The 16,049-nt window shown below is 36.2% G+C and overlaps 1 protein-coding gene across 3 annotated transcripts in view; it reads right to left on the reverse strand.

Moving 5' to 3' along the window:
• PDE1A (phosphodiesterase 1A) overlaps positions 1-2,825 on the reverse strand; it is a 144,967-nt gene extending 142,142 nt beyond the window's left edge. The window contains exon 1 of one of the 3 annotated variants that reach the window (XM_077785108.2): positions 2,807-2,825. Coding sequence is in view for 1 of the 3 variants with exons in the window: in XM_021531322.4 (XP_021386997.3) it covers positions 8-111 (104 nt within the window). In the remaining 2 variants the exon portion in view is untranslated. Of the gene's footprint in view, positions 1-7; positions 150-2,351; positions 2,371-2,806 lie in introns of those variants that run through there. The other 2 variants (XM_021531325.4, XM_021531322.4) reach the window with 2 other exon arrangements.
• Positions 2,826-16,049: the final 13,224 nt, after the last annotated feature.

The following is a 16,049-nucleotide window of genomic DNA, read 5'->3' on the forward strand; positions in this document are numbered from 1 at the left end:
TGTTCACCTTCTCCTAGCAACTCCACACAGTAGGTAACTGTCAATTTTACTGGTGGAAAACGCAGCAGCTGCAAGACAGCCCGCTCTGCGAATCCTCCGGGACAGCAGCATGTGTGTGTCAAAATCTGATGCTGAACTCTGTGTGTCTGCCAGCAAAAAAACAAATGCATACAAACAGCAAAAGGGTTGAGGACTAATCAGTACATGAGCCATGCAGCAGATTGCCTGCTCTGCCTTCCGAGTGCAAACCTGAGAACCTCTCTGTACAGTCAAAGTCAGGGCTTGGAGAGGGCAGAGGAGGGGATTTCCTTGGTGCTTGCTCAGTCACAGACTTGGGTTTGCAGAGCGCTTCTCCACTCTGAAAACAGCACCTGTCCTGTTTGGTGAGTAAAAATCTTCATTTCTGAAGCAGCAGCCAAATAATCAAATATACCCCAGACTTGTCCCAGTGATCATGTTTGTTTCAATCAGACTAAGAGCGGTGCAAGAAGCCAGGCAAGAGGAGTGTGCCAAGAGGGAATAAATGTGTCAGCTTTGTCAGCAACTGGTGTCACTGCCAGTTGGGAAAAGGAGCTTTGGGTCCACATTGGAAAAGTGAGGATGAGCATCCTCAGATGGTGACTGGAAGAAGCCTAAGGGTGAGGGAGGAATATTTCAGTATGGCTTTAACTAAACAGCTTTATTTGCATTAAATTCTGCAGTGGAGTGAGATAATGAGTGTTCCTGTGTGATGCAATTGGCAGAAAGTACTCAGGTTCTCACAGGAAAATAAAAATGGGGCTTGCAGCTTTGAAATAATCTTAATATTTTGGAATTTCCTAATCAATTTTGTTTCTCTATGGCAACTTTTATGCACATTATAGAGCTAAATTACACCCTATGAGAGTTATAAACCAGTTTGAGTTGCATCTTTTACATGCTGCTTTCAGGTGGATAATTAAACAGTCCATTTCATTTGCTTCCATGGATTTAAGATATACAGAATTTTAAACTGCTATTAATTTCCAGACTTTCACTGAATTCTTCCAGACTCAGACGATTAACAGTCCCATAAAATTCACTAATAATTTCTGAAAAACAGTCACTGAATGCGTGAAATCACTTACAATTTTAAAATATTAAGACAAAAAAGAAAAAATACAAATATGTATTTTCAAAAACCATAAGGCATTTATTCAGTCAAATTGAGCGGTAGTACCTCTGAACAACTTAAAACTTTCCAAAGTTTCCACTCCTGTTTTGCATGGAGTCCAACCAAAGTTTGTAAGAAAGAGCATAAATATCCTTCCATGGAATAATTAATAAGAACATCTCACACTAATCTGGGCTCTTCCCTGCCTTTTAACTGCCAAATATCTGAAGCAAAGCAAAGAAATTAAGTATTTATAGAAACCACATAAACCTCCAGGGATGGTGTGGAATTTTAAGGGCCTCAAAAAGTATTTCCAGCTCTTGTTGCCCAATTCTACAATGAAAAAAAAAGTGGTGTTTTCAAGCTGTTCTCTCTCTCTCAGAAGGAATTCAGTAGTTGAAGATTTGATTTACTGGAGAAAACTAATGAGAAGGCAATATCCTTCAGGAAGGAAGGTGCAAACTGCCCAACTGTATCCCTGTAAATGGAGATACACCTGTTAATGTCACCAGAACTCCACAAAGGAAAATTGTAAAACCTCGGCTCGCTGAAGGACTCTGGCACTACAACAATAGAAATTCCAACAGCAGAAGCATCCAGCATGGCCTAAGCAAAAGACAAACACAGCGGCCTTTACTCCAAAAGTTTATCCTGTGCATTGACAGAGAAGACACCAAAGGATGAAATTGTATCTCTGAAAAGTAAAGGCAGCGCAGGAAACAAAAAAAAACAGATAGATAAGGCATCTGAAAACAATAAATTTTCCAGAACATGTCCTGTAGTTCCCTAGGGAAACAGAACTTTTAAGTTATCTGGAAAACATGAACAAAAAGCCCTCTTGGAAGCACTGGGAAAGGAGAGACCTTTCCTCCCTTTAGCTTTTGTGAATAAGGTTCAGCGAATGAAGCAGCTGAGCCCCCATCCTTCCTCTGGCTCCCGAGGTGCTGCCGGGCCCCAGGGACAGGAGCGTGCTGCTGGCACGGCCGCACACCGCGCAGCTGAACGGGGCCAGAGCTACAGCCAGCCCGACCTGCCCAGACACACTCACCTCTGTCCCTGCAGAACAGGCCAAAAGAGGATACAGAATGCTAAACTGCGAGCAGCTACTTTAGAAAGCAAGGCCAATCAAGAGGGCTAGCATCTGAAATGAAAAATTATCCTTCACAGTTTTCTTCTTTCTACTTCCTGTTCTTGAACCAGCTTTCTATTCTTGTCCTACCTAATTCATTACTTGTGCTACAGTCCCAGAAACTAGTTGTTACAGTCCATCTTCCTCCTAAAAAAAAAAAAAATCTTTTTTGCACTTTTTCCACAGTTTTTTCTGTTGTTTTTAGATTTCAGCTTAAAATTTCCGTACTAAAGTCAATACACACTTCCGTTAGCCAATATGGAGACACATTAAAACAGGACTAATTAACTTATTCACCCTTATTATGGTAATAAGAAAACTCTCCCAGTGACACAATCCTCAGATAAGAAGCTACACTTAAGGAAAATTTAAACTAAGATCTTCTTTCATCTTGACGTAATTCACTCCGGTAGTAATATCAATGCAAATAAATAATTTTAAAATATATGAACCAATAAAGAAATCAGATTGCCTTTTCAATATTGACTACTGACAGACCTTTACAGTTATGCTAATATCACACAATTTCAATGAAAACAACTTACCTTGAAACTGGGAAAATCCTGCAGCTACACCAGTTAATTAGCTATAAGAAGAGGAAAAGCATCATGCAGGTTTTGATGAGGAGAATAAGAGCTTTATTTTAAAGACATTCTCTGCTCCTGGAGGGAAATTAAATACACAGTTTTGTTTGAAATTAATCTTCAAAACAAATAATTCGTGACACATGGAAAATAACAAAGTATCAAGAGACCTGCAGGGTGACTTGTCAAACTAATACCCTTGCTTCCAAACATGACAACATAAACCTCCCTGAGGTGGAACCACAGGAGAGCCATAGAGCAATTAAGAAACAAAAAACATAAGGGAAAACAAAACAAAACAAATCCTCAAAAAGATAAGACAGATTTCTTGTAATTAGTGGTACTAGATTTGCATGCTGCATGTCCTGGCCCTGCTCTGCCAAGCACTAATACACATTTAATTTTAAGTAGGTAAAGCATTGCATTTATTTGCTGGATAAGACAGAGTTCAACAGCATTGTAAATAACAGAGTTAAACCACTGAAGAACTGCCTGCCAGTGGACTCAAGTGCTACATGGTGCTTTGTGAACAGAACCTAAGATAGCAGAGAGATCACATCACTCAAATTCCACCCTTGCAGAAAAGGAATGGTTTGTTCGTCAGTGTTCTTTGTGCCTCCTTTTGCTCTCTTCATATTCTATTATATTTTCATTTGTGATATGCAATCCTCTTTTGCACAGAGTTTCCAGCTTGTTTGCAATGTCCAAATATCTGAATTATTAATCAACAGGAAGCGCAGCAGAGGAAGAAGAAATATTTGGTCTTATTAAAGTTCATGAACTTTATTTAAATAGATAGGTCTCCAGCAATCTGTCAATGGCAAAATACTGATGTTACAGTAATCTTAGTTTTTTAGATTCTCCACAGAATATATTAAGAAAATCAGTACAGTTACATAATTGAGCAACAGCAACTCTATATTATGCATATGGTCTACACAGTGTATTGGCATTTACTCAATTAAGTAGGCAAAAGAGCTGGGTTTGATCTATTAACAGTGCTTACTTGGATGACCTATATAAGGAGACCAAACAGGGAACATTTTCCCCTTTCTTTTTACTTTAGTATTTTTTGCTACATCTGATTTACTGTATTTCAGGCTTGTTTATATAATTACTAAAATATGTATATTCATTTATGCGTCCTTCAAGTACCAACTTTAAGTTTAGCAAGGAGAAAAAGAACCTTTTGTTTGCTATGTGTACATCCTGTCATATTGGTAATGAAGATGGTGTCAGATTTATCAAAGCTTTTAGTCAATTAAAAATGAAAACAAATACCCACAAAGTCTTGGAAGCAAATTAGCTAAAAAGCTCAGGGCACAAATAGATATATATCTGCAAGCCTACCTATGACACATTAAGAGCTTATCACATTTGATTGCTCAATACTGGCCCATATTAGAAGCAACCAGCACCAGAGCCTGTCATTACTGTGTGTGAGCGGTCACAGACCAATTCAGTGCCAGGTAAAGCCAGGTTTATTAAGGGAGATGTCTGAAATCTGCACCCATGCCTGACCTCGCTGCAGTCCACAAAATCTGGATGTCCAGGCACTCTGTTAAGCACATCTATATTTTACTTTGAATATGATGTTACACTCAATTTAGAATCAGAGAATCATTCACTTAATTCAGTGAGTCAAACAATCTGACAAATTCTAGAAGATTGAGAGATAGCAAAAAATGAATAATTGCCAAGATATGTAATACATGAGAGATGTGTTATGGATAATCTGAAAAAAAAGAACTGTAGATGAAAACTTGCCACTGCATCATAAGTAGAAAAAACAGAATGAGATAAACACAGTGTGTCTTGAGCAGCTGGACCTGGAAAGAGGCTTTAGAACCAAAGTTTGAAAGCAGACAGCAGTCAATCAAGAAAAAACCAAACGTTCAACAGAAAGTGTATTGCATGTCAGTGAATGAAATGAAACAAAAGTGGTTCCAGGCAGGGTGATTAGACATCTTGACCTGCTTTGTAAGACAGATGATCAGATGGCTTTTACATCTTTCCCTAGGTATATTTAAACTGGTCAGCAGACATTCACTGGTAATTTGAGCTAAAAGATAACTCTTGCACACACAGGGGAAAATAACAGATGTAGAACAAGAAAGAATGGTAGGTACAAAACAGTTTTGAAATATTCTTCAGTCTTACTTCCCTTTAAAAGTGACTATCTTATAGCTTTTTAGTATTTAATTGCAGTACTTCAGGAAATAAAAGATTACTATAGAGATGCATGACAATTGGATTACATTTTCTGGAAACAGCAATTGCACATAGCTCATACAATATCAGAGGGCAATCAGAACAACTAAAGAAAATAGAGATTACAGATTTTTTTAATGCTTAGTGACTTTTAACTTCTTTACTTGGACTGAATTGGCTGGTATTGAAAAGCATCAATTGAAATTGAGGCGTAAAATTCATGAAACAAACAGTAGCTTTTAAGAACACCTTAAGAAACAGCTACAAAACTAATATGCTAATTTTTGCAAAGAGAGGAGACTGATCTAAAACTGCCATCAGCATGGAAATAAGAGGGATTGAAATTGCCACAATCACAAGAATGATGATGGACTTCATAATAACATGAGATTGATATCTAACAATGCCAAAAGGGCAAGACTGCCCCCACAGTGAAGAGCAAACAGTTCTAATATAAATACAGACGTTCCAGACTAGTTGTGCTCCTTTTATCAGAACCTCTGCCAGTTCGGTCCGTGTCTCACAAATGGCAAGGGACCCTGACTAGTTGCAGACTTAGGATTTATTATCTGTCTGTATAATGCAACCAAGAAGCAAGAATTACAGGGAAATAACATCCATGCAAATCCAGATCACAGACAAGATGGCAGCTTATGTAAAGCCTTTTTCTACATATTCTTTGAACCAACAGCATCAAAGAGAAGATGCAAAGTCATTATATTCTAACCAATAAGAAAAGGTCCCACGTGGATTTAACATTAACAAAAGTACTATGAACCTCAAACAATACACAATAATTCATTATTTAAGACTGAAACTTTTTCTATCTTTGTAAAGCATATATCTAGGACTTTTCACATCTTGAACTATCAATAAGTTCTTGTTCTTTCTTGTTCCTTATGATAAATATAAATGTGTTTACTTAGTTCTTGACTTCCTAGCTTCCTATGAGAAGATTTAGAAATTTCCCAGCCTTTCTTATCTTTATGTCTACTTTCTGAGGCCTTTTTGCACTTTTTAAAGTCTTTTATTTTTTTATATTTCTACAAGAGCCCATTGCCTATTTCATCACAATTCAGATGTATTCAATTAATCCCTTAGGAGGTGCTCTACTTTTGATAATCATGTACAGAAGATGTAGTGGAAAGGTAAAAAAGTCATTTGAACACAAAAGCTGTAGTTAACTGTGAAAAACTCTTAACTTCCAAGTTATTGGTATTTGCATGTAACTAGCGAAAGAAAGAATATGGAATACCACACAATAGGAAATGGTAAATTTAGATATGACAAAGCATTTGCCTTTTTAACCCACTGAACTACACCAGCTATAAAGGAAATAAATAATCCATGATGGAAAGATGTGTAGATATAGAACAACATTTCAGCTAATCATTGTCTAAAAGAGGTTTTTCTAGCAATCGTTTTGAGCTACTCCACAAAGAAAACAAGAAAATCATTTCCTTTTGCTAAACACTACTGACACAAGGACTACAGCAACAATAAAATGTTTATTGATATTTATAAAATATTATAACAGTAGATGCCAGCACAGAAAAATGTCTTTTCATCTCAAACTAAAGAGACAAGCTTGGGAATCTACCCTGACTATAGCTATTTTCATTGGACAGAAACCTTCCACTAGTAGCTGCCCCAAGGAGGTGGAATCAAATCATTCCACCCCACACCGAACTGCTTCAAAACCTTAATTGCAGATCAGCTTTCAGGGAAGAACGGCAAGGAGCCTCACCCTCTTTGAGACAATGCCACATCATAACACCAAGTATTGCCTGGACTTTTGGTACAGTTCTGTACATCTTAGAATATGCACAATAATACCAGATTCAGAATTAGTCTGTTCAAACCTCCACACTTCAGGGAATTGCTACAGAATCTGAAATCTAAGGGCAGCTGAAAAAGCCATTTCTTAACATAGTTTGAATTTCAGCCTCAATTTCAGCAAGATGTTTTCCATGTTTTGGTTTTTAAACACCTTAAATGTTGAGTGAAGTATTAAATTGATGAGGAAAACTGTCAGCACAAGGATTTTTTTTTTCATACCAAAACCTTCAAGTATCCAAATTACATATTACATACTGGTCCTCAAATTTGGAAAACATTGACTGGTTCCTGTGGCCTCTTAAACTGAAATCTGCTTATCATTGCCATATTAGAAGATAGATCTATTCCTAAACATTGATCAGGCGTTACAGAGTTTAAAATCTGTCTGAATCATTGCTGCATTATTCACAGAATTGTAAAAATTATGCTTTCCTATAATTATACAACAAAGCTTTCAGTGAAAGACTGCATTTCATAGAGAAAATAATTTTGCAAAAATATTAGATATATTCAAAAAGTTTGAATTGCATTATGTGAAGATAGAAGTCTACTAGCAAGTGCAACTGAAGATAAACAATGCAGTTTTATGAAAAAAATTACTGGCTATGGGGATTTTTAGGAGGAAGCCTAGACCTCTCACATTACAAAGTGATCCTTTTCTGTCACGGGTATGGGTATTTTAAAATTACACAGTTCTGGAGTGAGACTGTCACAGGAACTGCTGCAAGCAGTTTATGAGTCTCATGAAATTTCAGAAGGCAGGTATCTGCCATGGCTCTGCTGGGTGACACAGGACCCTGAGCAGCAATGCTTTCCAGCACCTCCCAGCTGGGCAAAGTGTTATTCCTTCTCCCATTCAGCTGACCAGTAAAGCAGTTCTCCACAAACCCTGCTTTCCACTCACAGAAGAGCACTCAGTCAGAAATAAAAAGGTTACAGTGCCAAATCACTCTCAGGGAAAGTGAGACCACTTCTGGGGTCAAAATGTAAGCTGCAGCAGAGCACAAAATAAGGCAGGGAAAGAAACATCCCCTCTGGAGATATCCAGTGCTAAAATCTTGCTCAAGTGCTTTGCAAATGGTGTGGTCAGAGTAAAATTTCCTCACCATGAACTTTGCTGTGCCATGGCATCTTTCCAAACCAGTTAAAACTTGAGCAAGTTGTATGACTATCGAGTTCTGAAGAAAAAAGAGATTTTGGGGCTAGAGAGGCTGATTGCTCAAGAGTTGCTAAAATTAGCAGAGGTTTACACAATTTTTATGTACACAGGAACATTTTTTTTAATACAACTCCCCCTGTCTCTTAGAAGTCTTGATAAAGAAGACCAGAGAAATTGAGCAGGGGATAATTTCTAAGAGAGTTCTAATATATACTCACCTTGTATAAGGTGAGTATAGAAAAGCAGCTAGAAGTTACCTGAGAACTTTGTACCTGATGCTTGGAATGTCATAAATACCTTGTGTTGGTGTGGACAGTTATATTAAATCATGAGGCAAACAGAAGAAAAATAGTCAAACAAGAAGAAATATAGATTATCCAAGTGCTATGACAAGTATACAAGACAAAAAATAGCAGCACAAGTATAAGAACAGAAGAAAAGATTTCATCTTATACTTGTCTTCAGATGTCAGACCAACATTGTTTTTGCTTTTCTAAGAGAGTGAAACAGTATTCACGTACCACTTCTGAGATCAAAGATTAATTACATTAGGAAACCTAACAAATATTTTTCTGGCATCAGCAACATACTGCTTGATATTTTTCACACCAGAAAACACCATTATGTCTAATATTTTTACAAAATAAGAGTTCATATCACATAAAGACCTTTTCATAATGGAAAGTCTGGAGAGAGAAGGATGCAACAGTAGGATAAAGGCTGCCTTTGTACTTCTTTATTTCAGCATTATACACCAGCAAATCCTCACCTGTCAATATCCCACAGAAAAAAAAGATAGACTAGAGGTACATAGGTGCAAGCTAGTCAACCAGGGTTTCTGCAAGAATGGCAACCTATTCCCCTTGCCTTGCTGTCTGGTTTAAGCCAAGAAATTCTCACAGTATTGGGATGGTTACTAGCAATGGTGAAAGAAAAGTGCACACACAGGTGAAGATATGATCTGGAGAAGTGGAAAAGAAGGGATGGTAAAGACTCCCAAGTATCTTGTGTGGAAGGCATTTAAAAAATAATAGAAAAGAGCACTTTACTTTTCCAGGTAATTGCTTGTCCTGAGGGTTTCCAAGCCCCTAAGCCTCCTAGCACAAACTGTGGCAGTGAAGTAGTACTTGCTTTAAGAGATGAAAGGAAGGAATCCCTTAATTAATTTGGACATAAGCGAATCTGTGAGATTGGAGGCATCCAAGGGTGCTGAAAGAGCCCGACAAGGTCCTTGTGAGGCTGCTCTCTATCATCTATGAAATACTGAGGGAACAGGAGAACCCATAGTAGAAGAGGCTCAGGGGAGTCCTTATTACTCCCCAGATACACCTGTGGGCACCTAGTCAGAGGACAGAGAGGAGATGGAGGCAGATAATCCTCAAAGGCACATGTATAAGACAAGAGGTAATAGGCAAGTAGAAACATGAGAAATTCCAGCATTGGGGGAAGAATTCACCACTGGAAAATGCAATATTTTGAAAAGAACTTTCATTATGAGCAATTTAGTACTGGGGCTGTGGAACTGCCATTCTAGGAGTGTTCAAGGCTCAGCTGGACACATCCCCAAGTACCTTTATCATGTCTGACTGCAAGACCTCCAGAGTTCCCTTGCACTTAAAACTGGGCTCTAGGATTCTAACATACAGCAAAGTATTGCCACTGTGGAGAAAGCTTACTCCAGGAAATTAAGACTTTTCATTTCCAATTACTTGAAATTTGAACACTTCACATTGTTTTCAGCAGCAGGATATAGACAATACAATTTACCTGCAGAATTCATTGCTGCAGGATGCAATTGATTTTATTATGTTATTAAGGTTTTTAGCAGATTAAGTATAAAAATAATTACAACCATTATTAATGTGACATAGTATACAAATAAAAAGGTTAGCAATTCTCAGGCTGTAGTCAGACCATAAGCATATCACCAGATAGAACAAAAGCAAAACTATCTTGTTACAATAATGCAAAATAATACACAATACTATCAGAGGCAGAACACTGAATTATTTAACTATTTTCCTATAGGTTATATAGTGGTTTTAATATTAAAGGATTTCAAGAACTATTTTGTGTATCTTATTTTTCAGGATAAGTAACAGACAATACTGCACATCAGTAATTATTTCTCTGCCTTTCCCTTTACTCATTCCTCCATAACAAAAAACAACAACTATGATAGTATGCAAAAGAAAGATAAAATATTGAATATTTTACTACTTACAAATTATTCTTGAAACGTGTCTACTAAATCGATGTTTTTGTATGCAGAGGCACTGCAAAATAGATTTAAAATTTAATATTCAATAACCCAAAATATTCAGCCCAAACAAACGCTGAAAACATTAAAAGGCAAAAGCCTGGAAGAATTATCTGCTTTGTTTTAAAAACACAATTAAAATGAAGAGACGTTAGCAAATTTAATCTGCTATAGCTGACATCATTCCTGGGCATTGATTCAAACTCCAAATTTAATTTTGATGAAGCTTTAGTAAAAGTAATGCCTTCTGCAGATTCTGACCCATCTGACTGAACTTACCTACTGACGACAATAAAAAGTAACTTAACCAAATATGGTTTCTGTTTTTCTGTAAACAGCTTTAAGGATAGATAAAATATATCTTAAATTGGCTTGGGACAAGAGTTTATTGAATGTTGCTTACCATGAGCAGGGTTTGTGCCCTTCCAAGTAGTATCAGCAGAGAGATCAAAGTTCTTTTGAAGGCTTTTTTTTGGTTTTGTTTTTTTTTTTTAGACACCTGCTTTGTGTTAAAATTTGATGACTTCTGATATATTGCTGAGGTGAAAGTGTACTTACTACTAGAGAGAGATGTATGACATGATAAGCAAGGCAGATAAATAGAGAACAAAAATCCAAGCTGAGGAAATTCTCTATTCTACTGCTACTAAAAAGTATTCTACTACTTTTTATGATAGATATCAAAGTGGACTTCATTTATCCCTGTTACTGACTTCATAAAATTGGCAGGAAATTGCACGAGTTGAAGTTTTCTTGGGAAATCTTAGGTTCCAAATTCACTCAGAAAAATTATCTGAAAGTATACTTGGCAGAGGCTTCTATAATCTCACAAAAGACCACAGTGGAATTTACTGGAGATTGTCACAGTTCCAATCATATATATTTGCATATGCAAAAATCATTACTTGCATGAAAAAAAATTGCATTTATTCCTACAAACTGATATTTAGCCAAATCAATTAAATACTAACTTAGATAACGGCTCATTAATCCTCATTAGTATGCAATTGTACAGTTCCAATGATATCTACTTGTAAGTATCTGAAAGGGTAACTACTTTCCACTTGTAATGAAACATACACATGCTCTATTATTTTCTTTTTTTTTTTAATTACAGCATGTAAAAACATGCCATAAAAACTGCCAAGCACATAATAAAATCCTTCTCCTTCTCCATTTTCTTCTCAGATCCTCAACTTCTTCCTTCATAGGAATAACTGTTAAACAAATAAGTATACCCCAAAATAAAACTTTAAAGATAAAATCCATTTTCAGGAACTTTTGGAAATTCTTTCCTACTCCTTAGAGACTAGAAGCTTGGAATCATGCAAAAAAAACCCCAAACTTTGCTAATTCGCTCAGAGCATCAGGTTCTTCAACACACCCACAGCCTTCAAGCTGATCAGTGAAAAAAGGAAGAGCTCATCAGTGAAAAACCTGCTTACACATGTTTCCTTAGTTTTACCTCGTTAATCAATAAATACCTTTAAATTAAATTTCTGTGTGTAAGAACACCACAGCTGACTGTGTATTACAATATGGTATTTTAGAAGGGAACATCTGAAAGATAGAAAAATAGATACATGCAATCCCTTTGTGGACTATGAATATGCCCTATGTTACCAAAATCATTGAACACAGTTAAAGTGAGTACAGAGAAGGCAAACACCTTTTTCTTGTCCTAACAAGGATCAATGTCATCTCTCAACAGTGTCCTGTACAATTACTACCAGATAAAAGCAATTCTTCCCACATTACAACAAATTTCTAAATCTGGATCTTCAATCTTGATACATTTTTTTTATTACATGTTACCTTACCAAAAGCCAAAGTAATGTGAGTGGTGGTTTGTTTTCCATGTTTTCTGTGGGGTTTTTTTGGTTGCATTTTGCTTGAGGTGTTGTCTTTGATTGTTTGGATTTTTTTGGGGGGAGGGGAGGAGGACATTTCATAAAAGTAGGAGAATAAAAAGAAGACAAAACACACAATTTTAGATTTCCTGAAGAAATTGTGAAATTTAGGAAGATGATAACTGAGACTGAGTTTCAAAAACAAGCCTGATCTGCTTGGTAAGATCTGTTTTATAAAGTGGGTTATAGTCTTCACTGAATGCAAATGAACACCAGCAGGTTATCTCCCAGATTACTTTTTCAGACATCAAAGCCCAGCCATTTCAGACATGAAGCAATCGATCTCCTTTAAAATTGTAGATTTGGAATGATGACAGCAGCCACCCTTTAAGGGTTTCCCCATGGGGGTTTCTTGGCAGCTGGAGGCTGATGGGAGGAAAGGAAGGGGCAACACACAGGGGACCAGTGCTAGCCCATAAAGGCAGAAGTCAAGAAAGGCTATTAGGGATAACCTCAGCCTATTTTTAATTCACTGTTTATTTGTGCATCTGGTGAGACACAGATCAGGACAGGGAGTTAGCATAAGTAAACCCTTTTAAAACCTTTTCTAACACAGTTTTGTATCACCCATTGTAGATGAAGGTTTTTTATTCACCCTGAATCTTTATGGATGCAAAATACATGGTATCACATAGTCTATATCAAGCCCAGGAAAAAGTAATAGATAACAACATGGGATAAAAGGGTTGTGTTTCTGGCACAAAATTATGCAGAAGATAAGAAATTAAGACCAACTTTCACTCTGTGCCCTATAAAATAACCTAGCACCAGGGAAGGCACCAGGAGCTATACCAATAAAATTACGCTTGGCGCTGCTCTAAGTTTCAAACAAATGTGCCTTTTATGAAAAACAAGTATTTTGTTCTGTGGAATCTATTTAGTCCAGAATTTCTGATTTTCCCTATTCTCCGCATGCTGTTAATAGCAAGTATCTGGTGGATTAAATTGAATGTTTTTGCTAAAAAATATTAAAGTATGTAGTATCTCAAGTTTCTTGCAATCTCTATGTACTTTCCAAAGCAGCTTTTTGTTTCATTTTGTGTAAAGATTTCTGCCACTTGGATGAAGACAGCAGCTTAAAAAGATCTGTTGTAATGCACTAAAACTGAAAGGGAAAAAAAAAAAACCATGTAAGGTTCATGTTCAAAATTCATGCTGCAGATTCAGCATAAGTAAAAGTAGATATAATCCAAAAATCACCATAAACCAACGGCATCCCAAAGGATGTTGCAATAAATTTACAGACATGCTGGGAAGCTCCAATTGAAAAGAAACAAAGCAAAAATAAACTGACAATGACAAAGAAAACAAACAACAGGAGACAAAACCAAAACATTCATCACTCTGATCACACTAACACAGATATTATTTTACCCAAAAAACTGTCTTCGAAAAGAAAAAAAAACCTGTTTTCAAAATCCAAAAACACCCCTGGAGTTTAAGTCTAAAAAGAACTTTCCAATTAAGAATTTGTACTCACTAAATAATAAGTTTCTAATCAAACTGGGCATTTTCTAAAAGCAACAACATCAAGAATAATAACGAACTTACAAACTGAAACCTCAAAGAAATTAGATCTTTGCATTTTACCCTCCTACTTGTTTGATTTTTGTCCTTCTTACATAAGTCCATTTAGGATTTAATTATATAAAAACCAGTTATTTGGTCTCTAACTAAGAATCCATTTTCTGAACAGAAAGTGTAAACAGGAGAATAAATTTGAGAAAATATATTTTTGATTTTTCATCAGCTGATAAAACATGTTGAAAATATGCATGAATTACCAAATAATGAAAAGCATAGATGTAGACCAGTTCAAGGTAAGGCAGAGTGAAGCTGAAGCTAACTTGGGCACTTCTTCAGTTGACAAAGAACAAAAAATATTTCTTAAAATTCTGTTATATGGAAAATGCAACATATACATTGTGCTTCTTAAAATTCCTATATAAAAACCAAATATTTTATGTTAGTGCAAGTCACAGCAATCTGGCTCCTTAGCTAAACCTTTGATTGTGGGAATTACTAATAAAATCTCACCGATTTTAGGTATCACTGAAGATGCTTTATGTTTCTGAGAGCCATTAAAATTAGACGCTATACTTCTGCCTTTTTGTTTTTCTATATATAAATAAATAGAGCACATTTTTGTCACATAGAATTTAAAAGCTGGAAGGAACATAGAGGAGTAGAATCCTTGGAATAAAATTACAGAAAAGCATAGAATATATTCAATGTACCTTTATCCTGAAGACAATCTTTGGGATTTAAAACTATTAAATGAAATGCACTCTAGCATAGCAATGGGACGCTGATATTCAAGCTTATTTTACTCCAGAGTTGTCAGCCTTTCCTTCTCTGCAGTCTCATTTACATTATTCAATACACTTTCCATGTTTTCCAAATACTAATGGTGCAATACAGAAGTTCCATAAACTCAGCCTTTTCAACAGCAAATGCATCATATTCAAAATGTTCTTAGATATAAGTTGTCCCTTATTTGGTCTTCAGTGAAGACCACAGATGGGAATAACATTTGCTCACACTTAATTGCAGAGCAGACTATTTAATAATCAATGTGCTGGCACATTCTTCATTTTGTCTTAAAATAAAAGTGTTTTCTTTAAAAGAACTAAGTTCCACTGGATAAAATTCCAAAAGGCTTCTTTTTTATTTTAAAGACAGCATGGAAGTTCAGTGACCGTGCAGACCAAAATCCTAGAAGACTTTCCAGCAGTTCCAGCCAAGGATATACAGGAATTCAACAGTACCAGCACCCTTAAGTTGTGACTTCTGACTAGTTAACACAACACTATTAAGGTTTAATGAAAGGAGGTATTTAATACTCACTTGACAATTTAAAAGGGAACAAACTAATGATGCCAAGTGACCACTCAGTGATGCATACTGTAAGAAACGACAGTCAGGGGCAAGAAATTACCCATGTGCTATTTTCTTGGTACATAGTACATGGAAATGTGACTTGAACTAACACCCTGCTCCTGCCATAAAAATCTAACTGCAAAGCAAAGCTAAGATTAACTTCTCATCCTAACAAACCATTAGAGACTTTTTTGTATCTATGCAAAAGTAATGCAGCAAAAGTAATTTGGCAGCATTTTAATACTATCCAAGAAAGACAATCTGACAAAGGAAATCAAGTCTGAAATCATAAACAACTGCAGAGAGCAAAACTTGACTTAAGCAAGGTAGCACAAATAATAAAATATGTCCTATATTAAAGTCACTTGTATATTCTAGCTGTGGAGCACTCCCTGTATTACACAAACAGAACTGTAGCATTTAAAAGGACATGGATGTAATGGGCACTAATGTTCCAAGGTCTAATTGTGCATTGTTCTCTGCATGATCACCTACTCATTTAAATTGGTGAAACATGCCCCCTTGGAATCCTATGAGTTCCTTAGCTGGAAGGGGCCCAAAAGGATGATCAAGTCCAACTCCTGACTTCAGTAAATACAGACCTCAAGCCCCTGTTACAAATTGCTTGCACTCAATCATCCCAAAACTACTTGTAATCCTCAAAAATATAATTTTTCTGGTTTTTGTTAAATTGTACACAGAGGCATGTTCTGCACAAGCCCATTATTTTTAAGTACATTTTTTATTGTAATGTACTGTTTACAATGAGAAAATTTATTAATTTTAGATTTTTTATTCTTTCACATATCCACTAAAGCCATGCATACTTCACTGGCACAAAGAAACTGGGTGTAAGGACAACAGTGTTAATGTTAAGCCTGTGACAAAAATTTAAAATAATTCCTGTACGTATCTACTTGACAAAACACGAAAGAATATCCCTCT

This window comes from Lonchura striata, chromosome 7 (assembly GCF_050655825.1).
Source record: "Lonchura striata isolate lonStrDom1 chromosome 7, ASM5065582v1, whole genome shotgun sequence".
Taxonomy (NCBI): domain Eukaryota; kingdom Metazoa; phylum Chordata; class Aves; order Passeriformes; family Estrildidae; genus Lonchura; species Lonchura striata.